The sequence below is a fragment of the Peromyscus californicus genome, unplaced genomic scaffold, assembly GCF_007827085.1.
Source record: "Peromyscus californicus insignis strain IS unplaced genomic scaffold, ASM782708v3 Scaffold_11__1_contigs__length_118956290, whole genome shotgun sequence".
Lineage (NCBI taxonomy): Eukaryota > Metazoa > Chordata > Mammalia > Rodentia > Cricetidae > Peromyscus > Peromyscus californicus.
Window position 1 is genome coordinate 78,391,138 of NW_026294402.1, and position 15,570 is coordinate 78,406,707.

At 40.2% G+C, this 15,570-nt stretch overlaps 1 protein-coding gene across 1 annotated transcript in view; it reads right to left on the minus strand.

Moving 5' to 3' along the window:
* Positions 1-310: 310 nt before the first annotated feature.
* Elovl4 (ELOVL fatty acid elongase 4) overlaps positions 311-15,570 on the minus strand; it is a 31,638-nt gene continuing 16,378 nt past the window's right edge. The window contains exons 2-6 of the mRNA XM_052715495.1: positions 11,178-11,365; positions 9,262-9,342; positions 6,145-6,316; positions 4,784-4,911; positions 311-2,401 (exon numbers count right to left, since the gene is read on the minus strand). Of these exons, the coding sequence (XP_052571455.1) occupies positions 2,126-2,401; positions 4,784-4,911; positions 6,145-6,316; positions 9,262-9,342; positions 11,178-11,365 (845 nt within the window). The 3' untranslated portion in view covers positions 311-2,125. The remainder of the gene's footprint in view (positions 2,402-4,783; positions 4,912-6,144; positions 6,317-9,261; positions 9,343-11,177; positions 11,366-15,570) is intronic.

The following is a 15,570-nucleotide window of genomic DNA, read 5'->3' on the forward strand; positions in this document are numbered from 1 at the left end:
TTCATGTCTGAAAGCAACTAGAACTAATTTTTTAAAAATGCTACCATAAAAACAAGATTTTAGTTCTATGGTGCTCCTGTCATCCCAAGACTCTGGAGGCAGAGGCCAGTGGGTGGTGAGTTTAGGGCCAAACTGAGCAACATAGCAGAACCCCGCCTCAAAAGCAAACAAACCTGAATACATACAAAAAGAATATGCTTTGAACCCAAAACTCGGAGACCCGAGACCTAGTTTCGTTGCTTTTCTATGTAAGAAGTTGGCAACAGAAAATAAATTAGAACACAAACAAGAAACTGATGAACGAAAAGAATCACTTTTCCCACAGCAGTAGTATATTTATTGTGCTGAAATCTGAGAGCAGGGAATGAAGGGGTCTGGGAAGCCAGTACAGAATGTTCACAAAGATTTACACATCTCTAGTCATTACACACTGGCAAAAAAAAAAAAAAAAAAGTGTTGATCCTCTTAGACCGCACTGTTATTGTATGTGCCGCTAATTTTCTGCAATGTTCATGACTGCATGCCTTCAGGGAAAATGTAATCTCAATGCACAATAAATATAGTTTACAAAATATTTGGAAAGTCTGTACAAACAACAGACATCCTACACATGCAGTTTTGACAAGTTGAAAGACTTAGAAATATTCATGCTATTTTTGTTACATTTTTCTCTTTCCATATGATCCCTCTGTGAAATCCCATAACAAATTAATCTATGTAAAAAAAAAACATGTGGAACAGCGTCTCTTCCGCAGCTTTCCAGTTGTTCGTTTCTGTTACATGAAATACATCTTTTGTAAACACCGAATTTGACTTGAGAGACCCGACTCAGTCTCGCATTTTCTCATCTTGCATTAACAAGTAACACCTTGTAACAGCAAGCACTGAATATATCGATTAGCACCAAGGAGTCAAGGTATTGCACCAAAATGCATGTATACTTCATTTCTAGATAATAAAGAAGATTTTTGCAACGTAGTCACAAGGGAAGTAAGCATCACTCAAAATCAGACACATTGAAAGAGATGGATAACATCACAGAAATGTTTGGTGTATGCTATTTGTAAATAAAATAAAATCAACAAAAAAGTTTGAAAGTTAAAATTAAATTTTACATTAGAGGACTCCTTGATTTTTTTTTAAGTAAAATTTATTTCATTTTATTTTATTTAAATGTTCTTTCCAACAGAAGAGGTAGGTGTATGTCCACATATGAAAAATCAGCAACAGCCACAAATCTAAACAAGGAAAGCCTGATAAAATCAACATACCCTTAGAGTTCTAACTGCATGTACATGTGACTACCTTAGATGTTACTAACAAAGCCATGAGTTGTCTCATGTTTCAATCATTCAATAATCTTAATCCTCATAATACATTTCTGCTAATAATAGGAGTATTCAAAGGCTACCTTCCTCATCACAAAAATAAAAATAAAATAAAAAATTGTTTCCCACAGTGATTTGTGCCGTAAGTCATGGTGGCCTTTGGGTCACAAGACAGGATTTTACTGTTATTCTTTCTTATTTTCACCAACACCATCATCATCATCATCATCAAGCCTCTAAGATTCTACAGAGATTAGCAGAGTTTTCAAATTTAATTACAGCCAAAAAAGGAATATTCTGACTAGAGGTGGAGAGATTTGACCACAGGGGTCAATAAATGAATCCAGATTCAAATGTATCCACAGTTCTATCTCTGGACAAGAAAATATCAGATTTGTAACCAGTGGGAACTAGTGATTTAGCCAAAAAAAAAATTGTCACAAAACTGTGTTTCTGTGATCATCTAAAATTCAGACTGAAGAAGGGGTGAATGGAAGATGGGTGACATTTTCACCCACTGAACAGGTGGGTGTAACAGGAGGAGGGGCTCCAAGGTCACGTTGGGATTGCTTTGGTCTGGACAACATCAAGGCTAATAAAAAAAAATGTTTAAAATAAAAACTTCATAAATAAAACATCTGGGTACCGTTTGGAAAGGTTTGCTCAGTCTGAAGGTGCATAGACCACATCTGCCTCTCTCCTCTCTCCCCACCCCAGACCCTCTGCTTCTGTTGCCCCTGAAATTTTCTATAACACAGGAGTCTCCTCACTGTCAACCAATTAAGGCCCAGGTCAATCTACTCTCCTTTTGGCTTTCCGTTTTTCTGGGTTTTCCCATTTTCTAACACTAGCTGCTTTTCTGACTTGATCACGCCGTTTGCTGAAGTCCCATTCATGGCTGTCTTTCCAGTTTTTGACTGCTTGGGCTCATTGTATGTCCGAGTGTAGAAGTTGAGGAAGAGGAAGATGAAGCTGATTGCGTAGGCGATCAGAGCCCAGTGCATCCACTTGGGGAAGGGGCAGTCAGTGTAGAGGGACAGTGCTGTGTGCCCAATGGTCACGTGGAACTGAACCTGAAAAACAAAAGCAGCAGCATGGGGAACATTGAATCCGAGTCCTGAAAGGCCTCCAATGCCAGCATCACCATCTCCTACCCAGGGGTCACGGGCCCAGATCGTGCGATACTGTTTGAAAGGTTCATAGTCTCTGCCTCTCCCTCCTTGAGATCACAGTTCCAATGCCGCCTGCTTAGCAAGGGCATTCTAGTGATTTCCATGGCTCCCCCCGCCCCCATCACAGGGCTTTTGTGTTTTGTTTTTTAAAGTGATGTGATTGATGGCTGTCTGAAGCGGATCCTTTATCTGTTGACTGACTGTTGTCTGTCTCTTCATTAGACTGGAGCTCCTGGAGGCAGGGCTCTGCCTTGCTCATTGACCATTCCTGAGTCCCTGGCACAGAATTTGGACATTTGACTACTCGCTGAAGGGCACCCAAGGAGAGAGAAGCAATGGCCAACAAGAGTAAAGCAGCAGTATTTGGGGGGTCTTTTTTAGTGCCTTCAGTTTAGACTTCTTTTTTTCTACCAAGCTGTCACAAGGAGACATATTCACTACATGCTTTTTCATTAAATTGTTAGGCAGGAACACACACACACACACACACACACACACACACACACACACACAAATGGGGTTCTTGGACAGTATCGTACATCTGCATCACTATAACTGTCTCAGCCTTCTTCTCCCTCGACCACTGGTCTCCTTCTTCTCCAAAATACTCCTCTCTGCTCTCATGTCTTATAAAGCACATTTACCTTAGAAATGAACTTGAGCTCGCCAAGCTGGCTCCCTATCTTTCTCTGGCAGGTAAGGGACAGGCAAGTTCCCATCTGAATGAACACCATTCTTTAAAAATTTATATTCCCATTAAAATCAGTAAATGCAAAAAGAATCACCTTCAATTTTATGAATTCTCAAGAAGAGAGAATTCAAAACAGAGACATGCTCAAATAATAAACTTAAATTCTGGCACACTAGTCACTGAATGGTCTGTGGCACAGAATTACAGATTCTGTAGCATTAGCAAGGGGTAACTTTTTGTAAGATCTGTACATGATTTAAGTGTTTGGAGAAAGTCTAACTCAGAAACTGAAGTTCAGCATCCTCTCTGTAATGGGCAACTACAGTTTCTTTGACAAAGACAGCAAGACCCATCAATTCATTTTATCAAGTGTTAAGGTAATTTGTTCCACACATATCAGTTTATATTCAATTTAACAATTCCCATGGCAAAAATCCAAACTTTTAGAATGTTTGATTTCACAATGGCTCTTAGAACCTGTACCACCGAAATAGGGTGTGTATAGGGTGTGATTGAGTATGATGTAGCTCAAAGACAGCCCAGGGCAAACCCCAACAGAAGAGGTGAAACAATTTATATGATTTGGGTCACCTTTTCACTTTCTTGGGACCACTTAGCTCTCACTGAGAGGAAAGAGCTCTACAAACTATATCAAGAGCTTCCACAAATTCTGGAAGAAGTTTCTTGGAGTGTTGCTTTACTAAATGAATCCTTCACACCCAGCATTCCCCAAAGGTTGTGTTTCCTGTTTGGTTAGGCAGCTATGTAGCAACTCAAGGCAGAGATGGGTATTTCTAAATACGATCCCACTGATAAAAATTGTGTGTACACTATGATTAAAGCATATTAGAATACACTGTGAAGCCTGGAGATTAGCTACCAACTTGGATTTGCATTTTCAGTTTGATTACGGCCCCCGCCCAAGTTCTGAACAGTGCTTTGATGCATGCCCTGGGATGCAAAGAGAGGCCCTACAAGGAAGGGCTGCTGAGAACCATCGGCCTAGGACACTAGGAGTTCAAATCCTCGGCTCTGCTCTTCAAGCACAGAGTTGTACAGAACTAGAAAGAGTGCCCCATCCTGTGTTCAAACCCTTCCCCTACCCCTGCCCTCTCTTGGCTTTGTGCTTTTCTCTGCTACATGGATAGGGTCTATTAACAAGAACCAAATCATGGAGAAACTGGAAATTTAAGCAAGCACAAGAAGAGTGAATAAAATAGTAAGCTAGGGAAAAAAAAGTCACTCGTGGGAAGTATTCTTCTAGTCATCATGAATCTATGTACTTTGTGGCATATTTACATTTTAACCCTCCTTTCCACAGGCAGTTTTACAGACTTTCTCTCAGAGGGACAGGTTCTGAATCCAGTCTTTAAGGGCATTACAAAGCAAGTGGCTATTGCCAGTCCACCCGTGAGTGATTAGGTAGAACCAAGCCAGCCTTGACGCTGCAGCAGCACCTTGCTTATAAAGTAGATTTTGTAACGGAACCTAATCTAAAACAACCTGGCACTGTACAAATAATAAACTTAAATATTTTAAATATTTTGATTTTGGCAACAACCAGAAATAACTTTTCAAAACATTTAACTCACCAGCTGCAGCATGGTCAGGTATCGCTTCCACCAAAGATATTTCTGGATCCAGGGGCCGAATGCAGTCAGCCCATAGTAGGAGTACATGATCACATGGATGAAAGAATTCATCTGGGCCCCAAAAAACGCTGTTGAGAAATGAGAGGCAATTGGAAGAAAAGTGTTATGGGCAATGACGACACAGAGACGAAGAAGTGAATGAATCTACATTACCTGCCAGTTCAGTCTCAAATCTAAGTTAAGTAATACTTAGGGGAAAGCTTCTCAAATGAAGCTTGGCATTTTTTACAATTTAGCTTTGAGGGTTTGTTTTTTAATATATATATATGTATATATATGTATACATATATGTAAAAATGTGTATTGCTAAAATTGAAGGGTTTTTGAAGCGGTAAATTCTCAAATGGTATTCTCCAGCGAGCTTCAGCAAACAATGTAAAATGACTGCCGCCTCCTACTTCCTCTATTCCCTACTTCCTAGCAGTAATTCCTTGAAAAGAGGCTGTGGTGCTTCTGTTTATGGAGACTTGTAATACATTACATTGTAGTCTCTAGAGATACCAATGTGCACACCAGGGGCAAAATAATACTAATTTCTTAGGTTTCTACACAGTTTTAAATGACAGCATTATACACATTGAGTGACCAATCCATTTAGTTCATACAGATCTAGCAAGATCCTACTCAGTCAAACGCAACAAAACCTTTTCTCTTTAGAATATTAAGTATGTACACAATAACGCATTTTGTCATGATGTGAGCTGTGGGGTCAGTTTAGATTTACTAATTCTCCTTGAAACGCCGAGTTTCACTTTCACTTTCCTAGTAATGCTTCAGTGTGGATGCCTAGGCTGCCAATCGCGACAGAACAGCACCCTGTGTCCAGGGGAAAGGGCTGTGTCCAGCTCAGCATGCACATCACCTCAGTCTACAGCCGTCTCAAACACTAGAGGCGAATGCCCAGCTGTGACTTCTGATCCTCTTCACCATTAATGGGCTACATAAAAGTTCGATTAAACGGGCAGCAAGGAGGTCACACAAGGTCTGTGTCAGAGCAGGAGTAAGCCCAGGGCTTGGACTGCAAATGGGGCAGTGTGTCTCGTTTCTACCGGATCGGCACTTCCAATCACTACCGTGCCCCACTCAAGTTAATATTGTTCTCGGGCATTTAGGCTTAGTGGTTTATGCTCATCTTGGGGGCAAGTCTTTAGGGGCTCAATGCTTCACAGATAAAGAGCTGAAGTTTTTAAGACAGAGGAACATGACTGGAGACGATTAACCATGAAAGCAACATAACTGACCCATTAGGTAAACCTACTTGCCCTATTTGGGTTTTTCAGACAGGCAGGCGGGTTCCTCACCTTGGCCCCCTGCCACCCACTTGATTCCAATCCACCACAGTGTGAACATGGTACAGTGATGGTACACGTGAAGGAAAGAAACCTGGTTGTTTTTCTTCCTCAGGATAAAAAACACTGTATCCAAATACTCAACTCCTTTTGATACAAAGTACCACCACAAGGCAGCAGCTATCTGTAAAAGGGAAGGAAAGGACCATTACTACTATTGATAAATGTGAACACAGCACACAAAATGTACAAGGTATGCAAGCATTCTGCTGCCAAATGGGTTTCACACCCGACCATGTACCCATCAGAAAACAAATCCAAAGCTTTCTCTACTTAGAGCCAAGCAGTGGTCAACTGCTGAGCACAGACCTAGCCACCCTCACACTGCTATGCTTTGCAGTTTAAGAGAAACCAACACATCTGTATATACTTCAGGGGTTCCTACAGAGCCTGTTTATGTAGCAGCTCATTTCTTAACATCTCTCTCCATTTCCTTTAACTGCACAAAAAGGCATCTAATCACTATAGCCTGTGTTAGTAAAATCTTTTAAATGATCAATTAAAAAAACAACAACTATTTCCTAGGTCACAAATATAATCCTGTTTACACAAGTAAGTCTTTTCTCAGGCTCTAATTAAGACACCAGATGGTACAAAACGATTATGTGACATGCCGGGGGATTAAGGATCCAGCAAGAGGTGACCTCTATATATGTTTTAAATCATTCCACAAGGATCTGATTGTAACAATGAACAAAATATAACTTTCCTATAGTAAACATTTTCTAAATGTCATATACTATCACATATAAAATTACAAAATAAGTCAGTTCACAAACAAAGTATACTTATAAATCATTTTGTGACACAGGTTAAGATCCTTTCCTTAATTTACACCTGCATCTAACGCCTAGAATGAGTTTTTGTTTGCACGGTTTGAGTTTTTTCTTTTGAAAAACAAAATTATTTTTTAAGTGCTGGGATCATAACCAGGGCTTCAAGGCAATTTAAAGTTCTTAATTCTAGAATCAGGCATTATTTAGAATAAGCATTCCCTAACATTACAATTTTAAGACATAGAGAAGAAAAAAGAGAAAGACCAGAAACAAAATAAAGTGTTATGTTTAATCAGGTGACAAGCATTTACTCAACCTGAGCAATACTGTTATACAGCAGGAAATTAGCTGAAAATCTGCTTGGCATCGTTTAGTTTATCCACAGTAACACTATTTAATGCCCATGGTTACGTTGCTAACAGATGAAGTAACTATCCATTTTAGCATGGTAAATTATAGGCCAAAGTGAAGTCTTCTTTTGCCTCCAGGTGGACTTCTAAACCAACCCAGTTCACATGCAATGATACTTCTGCTTGGTCGGTGAGCTGCACTGGCTACCTTTGAATGGGATACATCAAAATGAGGAATGACACCTCGTGGTACATGCCACGCATACAAAAAAATAGTCTCAGAGTAAAACGTTCATTTCACTTTAGATGGGAGAGGTGGGTAGAAGGAGACTCCAAATGCAATCTGCTCAACAATCAGATTGTTCATCCTAGGTAGGTTTTCACAGTAGCTCGTTGTTTGTTTACTGAAAGAGTGCTGTTGAATTTGACTGCATGGGATAGCCACTCACTGAAGTGGATGACATCTGTGAATGTCAGCAGAGTGGATTCACAACCAGCAGGATGGAAATTTTGCGGCTTTACCCTAATAATATTAACACACTGCCTTACCCAAGGGGCTTTCTAAGCATCCTCCTGGAGAATCGAAGTCGAGTGCCTCTCCTTTCCCAGCTCCCCACTTAGGAGATCCTTCGGCAATACAGTTATCAGAAGAAAATCTTTCTCATCTGCTATGAATCTGAATGAAGCAACCTTGCTCATTCTCTCAGCCACACCCTGGGCTTTATTTTCTTAACTGTTTCTTGACATGCTGATTACCTGCCTGCCAGCCCTCCAGAATGTGAGCTCTTCTTTGCAGGCAGAGATTTACTCTATCTTTGAGCTTCTGTGGTCAAGGCCCTGCCACTATATACATAGAATGCAGATTCAACATACATGCACTGAGTGAATGAAGATAATGTGGCAAGCGAATGGGCGACTTTTCATCAGTCTATAAGCCTTTTAGTAGGGAAATTACATGGACATGACATACTAAGTACATTAGAACAATTTGGTTATGGTACTTGGTGACTGTCCATATATATGTGTGTGTGTGTGTGTGTGTGTGTGTGTGTATGTATGTATACACACTCCCTAAAATTCATGCTAAAAAGACATTTTTTCTCAATGAATGTTATTACACATATATAGCATTAATACACACATATATAAAACAGATACATAGAACATACAAAACATGCATTTGTGTGCAAACTGAGTTTGTTGAGTATAATTTTTATAGTAATCATAGATACAAGAGTTCATTAAATATTTAATAATTTGCTATTTCTTCCATTTAAATTAAAGGATAATTTTATTAATGTAGGTAACTGGAAAAAGAAAATGTAGCATTATATTAACAGTGATTTTTTTTGCAAATTTAATAAAGACCAACTTCATACATATGGTATTATCTCGTGCCTTCCTAAATATTCTATAATTAAAATATTTTCTTCAAATAAGTTAAGTGTTTTTTATGAGTTTCTATTTTTGACACAAAAGTTTAAAAACAAAATTGAAGACAGGGTCTCACTCTAGCTCTGACTGGCCTGGAGTTTGTCATAGAACTGGCTTGTCCCTGCACTCACGGAGATCTGCCTTCCCAGGGCTAGAATTAAAGGTGTGCACTACCATGCCTGGCAAAAACTGAAAATACTTTTTACATCAAATATGGAAAGAACTATTTTTAAAGTACTGTACACTAACAATTCAATAACGTTCTCTCTTACAACACCAAATGAAAAAGCACACTGAGGGTACAGAACAGACTTTCCAATAATGTGTTTCAAAGAAAAAAAGCTTTCTCGACCCCACTCAACACATTTCACTCCCATACAACACTCTATTTTATATATATATATATATATATATATATATATATATATATAGAGAGAGAGAGAGAGAGAGAGAGAGCCCACAAAGTTGAACTGCTGGTAGTAATCAATGGTATTCAGTGGTACACTTACCCTGACTTCATTAACGTTATTAGAATAATCCACTGTCTGGCAGATATAGCTGTATCCTGCGTTGTATGATCCCATGAATAGCTGGGAACAAAAGAAACATTTGGAGAAAAGGTTCAGTAGACACAGCAGTGAAAACAGTAAATCCAACACACAATTCTCCGAAGTATTTTGAAAGCAGTTATTTTCTTTAAAAAAGCATTTCAACCACACTGAACATTTTAAAGTTATTTTCTCACTGTTTGGTGGTGCTGGGGATTGAACTCAGGCAAATGCTGTGCCCCTGGAGCTACATCCCCAGCCCTTGAATTGACATGTAATCTATTAGAAGTTCTAAAGTTCTTTGTGTGGTAGCTTTTACGATAATTTTAATAAGGACCAAATTAAAAAACAAGCATATTCTTTTCACAAGACATCAACTCCATCAAACACATAACACCTTTTCATTATTTGGAGAATAGTTTATTAGTTCCTATAATTAAACTTGCTTAGACAAGACCTTACATATTTAACACAGTGCATTATTCCTATAGAAATTAGAAAAATACATTTAATGTTTCTAGACCAATATGGATGCCAATTCTATACAATGTCAACTCAATGGAAGAGAAACTTTTACAGCCACTGTGCTGGCTAGCTTTAAGTCAACTTGACACAAGCTAGAGTCATTTGGGAAAAGGAAACCTCAATTCGGAAAATGCCCCGACCAGATGGCCCTGTGGGCAAGCATGTAGAGGCAGTTTGTCCTGGGTGCTCTAAGAAAGCAGACTGAGCAAGCCAGTGGGCGATGCTCCTCTGTGGCTTCTGCTTCAATTCCTGCCTTCAGGTTCCTGCCCTGACTTCCTTTGTCTGGACTGTTACCTGGAAGTGTAAGATGAAATAAACTCTTTGGATTCTGAGCCAAGACCTGTCCAGCCTTAACTGATTTATATCTTGACTCAAAGTGATGTGTGCCCAGCAAACTAAGTGAAGATATCCAACTAAAGCAGATGAAGGGGTCTGTGAAGCTGAGAGTCTATCAGCCTAGTTGTTTTTTTTTTTTTTTTTTTTTTTTTTTTTTTTGGTTTTTCGAGACAGGGTTTCTCTGTGTAGCTTTGCGCCTCTCCTGGAACTCACTTGGTAGCCCAGGCTGGCCTCGAACTCACAGAGATCCGCCTGGCTCTGCCTCCCGAGTGCTGGGATTAAAGGCGTGCGCCACCACCGCCCGGCCAGCCTAGTTGTTAGAGGGGTAATTTTCTTAGTACCTGTGGTTATCAGCTCACACAGAATTTTAGTAAGTCTCTCAGGAGTGAATTCCTAAGACTTTAGCAACTTAAAATGTGCCAATCCAGCCTCCAGGATTTTCTTTCAAAATAGCCCGGAGAATCTGCTGAGGTCCAGAAAAGGGTGATGACTAGCAGCCACGCCTGCATGACAGCCAACTCCTTTCGGCTCCAACACATAATACAATAAGTTACATAAGTGAAACTGGTACTTTCAAGTATTCTGATCAGATGGCAGGCCTGAAACTGACGAAGAAGGGCTCCAGGCAGCTCCTATGGCTCCCTCGGGGCCGAAGACGTGCGAGACGTCCTGAAAACTCACCTCGCTCGCTCGCTCGCCTCTAATAACAGCCTTCCTTACTTGGCAGGTATTTCTTTCCCACCTGAGAGATGGGAAAGAAGAAACCGAAACAGCTGGCTAACTCCCAGTGTCCAAACAGTTACTAAGAGTGTGCTGAGAATCCGCTCTAACCAGCCATCCTCCCCTCCATTTCCTACTTCTGCTACCTAGACATTCTAAAGGTTAAAAACGTGCTCTCCAAGGAGCTAACCGCCACGCTGAAGTGCAAACCTGCAACAGTAACTTCAAGGGCTCTCGCTTTTTAAATCACTCCCAACAATCCTGGGGAACTATTGGAGTGACATTAATAAACCCACCTCTCTGAAGATGAAAAGGTTAAGCAAAACCATGCCAAAATTATAGACGATGAGCACCAAGCGCATCTGAAACGGCTCCCGGTCTTTCATCCACTTCGGACCCAGCCACACGAACAGGAGATACAGTGTGCTTATGCTTAGCGTTGGCCATGGAGACTGCATCAGCGGCCAGTTTTCTACACGTTTATCTACGGAGAAAATGAAACAACGTGAAATTTCCTGAGCAATACGCGTTTTACAGAACAAAATTCGCTTAGGAATTAAAATGTCCTAATTTCTTTTTTTTTTTTTCAAGACAGGGTTTCTCTGTGTAGCTTTGCGCCTTTCCTGGATCTCGCTTTGGGGACCAGGCTGGCCTCGAACTCACAGAGATCCGCCTACCTCTGCCTCCCGAGTGCTGGGATTAAAGGCGTGCGCCACCACCGCCCGGCAAAAATGTCCTAATTTCTTAATTGGAGTAAGCACACACCACTGTCCCCATGAAAACACACGGTATATAAAACAAATACAGACACCACCAACTCCTACATGTATCATATTGGAAAATCATTTCTTTACTTAGGTTACATGGTATGTTCTATGAAGAATCAAAGGAACAGAAGAAATGCACTAAAAATATAGGCAATAAGCTTAAGAGGAAAGTGAAATAAAGACTTCATAGCTTTAAAAGAATTCTTTTAAGGAAATGCTCAATTTCTGCGCTAAGTATGTGAAATGTATCAGGCAGTATGGCACCACACTCTGTCTCCATGCCCAGCAAGCACAAATCAGACTCATGAAGTATTGGGCAAAGGAAGCCATGAGAAGGAACGGCTCTGGAAACGAGAGCTGCCATGCAGTCATACCTGAGGAATTAAGGTAATCGCTTTACAATTCTAATTTATCAGAAATGTGTTTGCTACTATTCCACTGATAGTGTGTATCCATTTGACTATCTATGAAAAAGTTATTTGTATGCTTCCCTTCCCTTAATTCACATGTGTGTAAATACATACAGTGGAACAAGTAATTGATTGCCCATAATATTTAAATAGGCAACCAATAATCAAATTTATAATTTAATATTTTCAAAATGAGACCATTGATAAAATAAGATATGACAATGAAATAACAGATTAAGAAAACTTCTATTTACATATATAAAGTATATTAAGATTAAATTTCATATTTCTAGAGTTAAACAGCATTTCATTCATTTATAATCAAATAACTATTTTATGCTTGGCAATACAAAACACATTTAACATTCTATTTTCAGCATAGTTTATTTCAAAAAATAAAGAAAAAGTCTTTTGGCCAGTTCCTACAATCCAGACAAAATGAATTTAATATAGTGTTAATTACAGTAACTTCTATGTAAACTGACTTGTTTACTAAAACTATATATGCAAATGGTTCTGGATTAGATAACTAAATACTAGAATATTGTTTTAAAATATACTAATCAGGTTGTGGGTGTGGCTCAGAAGTAGAGAAAAGATCTTTCTCTTTCTCTCTGTATACATACATATGCTCATACATCTATACATATGCTTAAATGCACACTAATCTATTTCTATAGACTGTCAATTGGAAATATGACACAAGGAAACATTGTTTCATGAAATAGTCCTCCAAGTCAGGAAGAGCCACAGTTACTACGTTTCAGTGAAATAACAGTTGATAAAAGGTGAGGAGGGCAGGGGAGCATTCAAGCAGAAGGATTTTGAGTTTGAGGCCAGTCTACTAAATTATAAGCGATATCCTGTCTCAACAAAACAAAGAGGGGACTTCCTTCTCCAGGGCCCAGCCAAATATGTGTAGTTCTCAGCCCTTACCAAGGAAACTTTTCTTTGCAATAGTCGGAGGCCATTATAGAAAACAATAACAGATCAAAGTGCAAAGTTATGGAGCCTAGGCCCAAAGGATGCATCTAGAACACAAAATCCCACACCTATGGCTCAGGAATCATTGCAGAAGGGGGATAGAAGGACTGTAAGAGCTGTGAAGCTGTGTCTCCTAGAAATGTCAGAAGCTACACATGGAAGTCTCACCAACATGGCTGCCTAAACGTGAGCTAGAAAAGGGTGGTATCAAGAGGCATGTGAACATGGACAGGGGGATCCTCACAAGGCCTGAACCCTACACAAAGAACTATAGACAACTAGGAATGCTAAGAGTGGAAGAATAGTCTTCCCCAGGGAAGAACTGTTCTTGTTTGTTTTTTGGCCCTTTTGAGGGGCCTGCCACCCAGCTCCCAAATAAACCACATGGAGTCTTATTATTACTTATGAGTGCCCAGCCTTAGCTTGGTTAGTTTCTTGTCAGCTTTTCTTGACTTTAAATTACCCCGTCTACCTTCTGCCTCTGGGCTTTTCCTTTTCTACTTCTGTATACCTTTCTTTGTTTCTTACTCCGTGGCTTGCTGTGTGGCTGGGTGGCTGGTCCCCAAGAGTCCTTCTCTTTCTCTCTCTACTTTTTTCACTCCTCCATGTCTTTTCTTCTTCTCCTCTCCTCCAAGATTTCTCCTTCTATATCTTCTCTCTGCCTGCCAGCCACGCCTCTCCTTTCTCCTGCCTTGCTATTGGCCATTCAGTTCTTTATTAGACTAGTCAGGTGTTCTGGACAGGCACAGTAACACAGCTTCACAGAGTTAAACAAATGCAACAAAAACAAAAGTAACACCCCTTAAAATAATAACCAATAATACACTAATTGGTTATCCAATAACAACATAGTCAGCTCTGAAAACATATACATTCAAGGAATACACACACACACACACACACACACACACACACACACACACACACACATACTACCACCACCACCACCACCAACAACAACAACAGTTAAAGAGACCATGAATTTGAAAGACCTAGGGATAGGAGTCCATGGGAGAGTCTGGAGGGAAGAAAGGGAAGAAGGAAGTGATGTCATTATGCTATAATCACAAAAAAAAAAACTTTAAAAAACAAAAAGAAAAAGGGGAAGGAAAGATAATTACTTTAAGGAAAAACATACATGGGAACAAGGGAAACTGCAAACAGGTTTTATTTCCTTCTTCACAAAGGAGGTCTACTGCTCAAGGTAACTATGATTATACTCATCAAATCAAATACTACCAGACTTAACATTTTTGAAAAACAGAGGAAATAGCAAGCCAGTCCGAAGGAGGAAGAGACTTAAACCATGTTGACTTGTGCTGATGTTTGTCCCAGGCCACCTGACTGTCCTATGTGCCTGTTTACGGCTTAGAAGACACATTATCCTTCAGTGATAATTACCCCCCACAAACACAACTGCCAGAGGACCCCGCAGAAATCTATCTCGGTCTTCAGTGATGGGGACAAACTCCTGAAATCTAGGGACCTGTCCTCCACAAATGCTAGGGCAAATACCGACCCATTAGATGGAAGCCAAGAGCCAACGCCCTGCTAATGGGATAGTCAACATGGCAAAGTAAGGAGATGCACTCTTCTATAAAGAGACCTTAAGGTCTAAGATCTTGGATTATGTCTCACTTTTTATCTCACCACACAGAGGATTCCTACTGACTTCAAAGAAAGTTCTGAGCAGCAAGTGAAAAAAAAAAAGAAAATAGAAAAGCAAGTTCAAAGGCTCAGTCAATAAAGTACTTGCCATGCAAATATAAGGGCCTGAATTTGATCCCTAGAATTTATGTAAAAGCTGGGAGTGGCACTGCATGCTTATAATCGAAGTGCTGGGGAGGCTGGGCTTGCTGGACAGCTAGTCTAGCCCTGTCCATGAGCTCCACATGCACGTCTTGAATCCCAGCACTTGGGAGGCAGAGCCAGGTGGATCTCTGTGAATTCAAGGCCAGCCTGAGCTACAGAGTGAGTTCCAGGAAAGGCACAAAGCTACACAGAGAAACCCTGTCTTGAAAACCCCCCCAAAAAAAGAGGTGCCAGGTAATTAAACATCCAGCATTGATCTAGGCATACAACACACACACACACACACACACACACACACACACACACACACACACACACACACACTTCTATGAATATACACACACATTAGCTTATACCACAGACACATACAAAAGAAAGAAAATAGAAAAACAAAACCAAGGTCCAAAATTAGCCAGAAACTAAGAATAGAAGATGAACTTCTTTAATTTTTTTTTAGTTAGAAGTAGGGGGTCTCACTCTGTTCTCCAGCCTGTGCTTGAGCATGTGAGCTCAGGTTATTCTCCTGCCTCAGCCTCTCCAACACGAGCTAGAACTACGGTGTCCTGTTATGTCCAGCTTGCTTCCTCGTGTTGATGTGAAGTGTGGTGCACTGTCTCATTCTCTCATTCATCACCAACACTTCGGATTATCAGGGAGAGACAGAGGACATCCAGTGAGAGCTTCTCACTGATGGAGGCTCTGCAATATCAGACGCT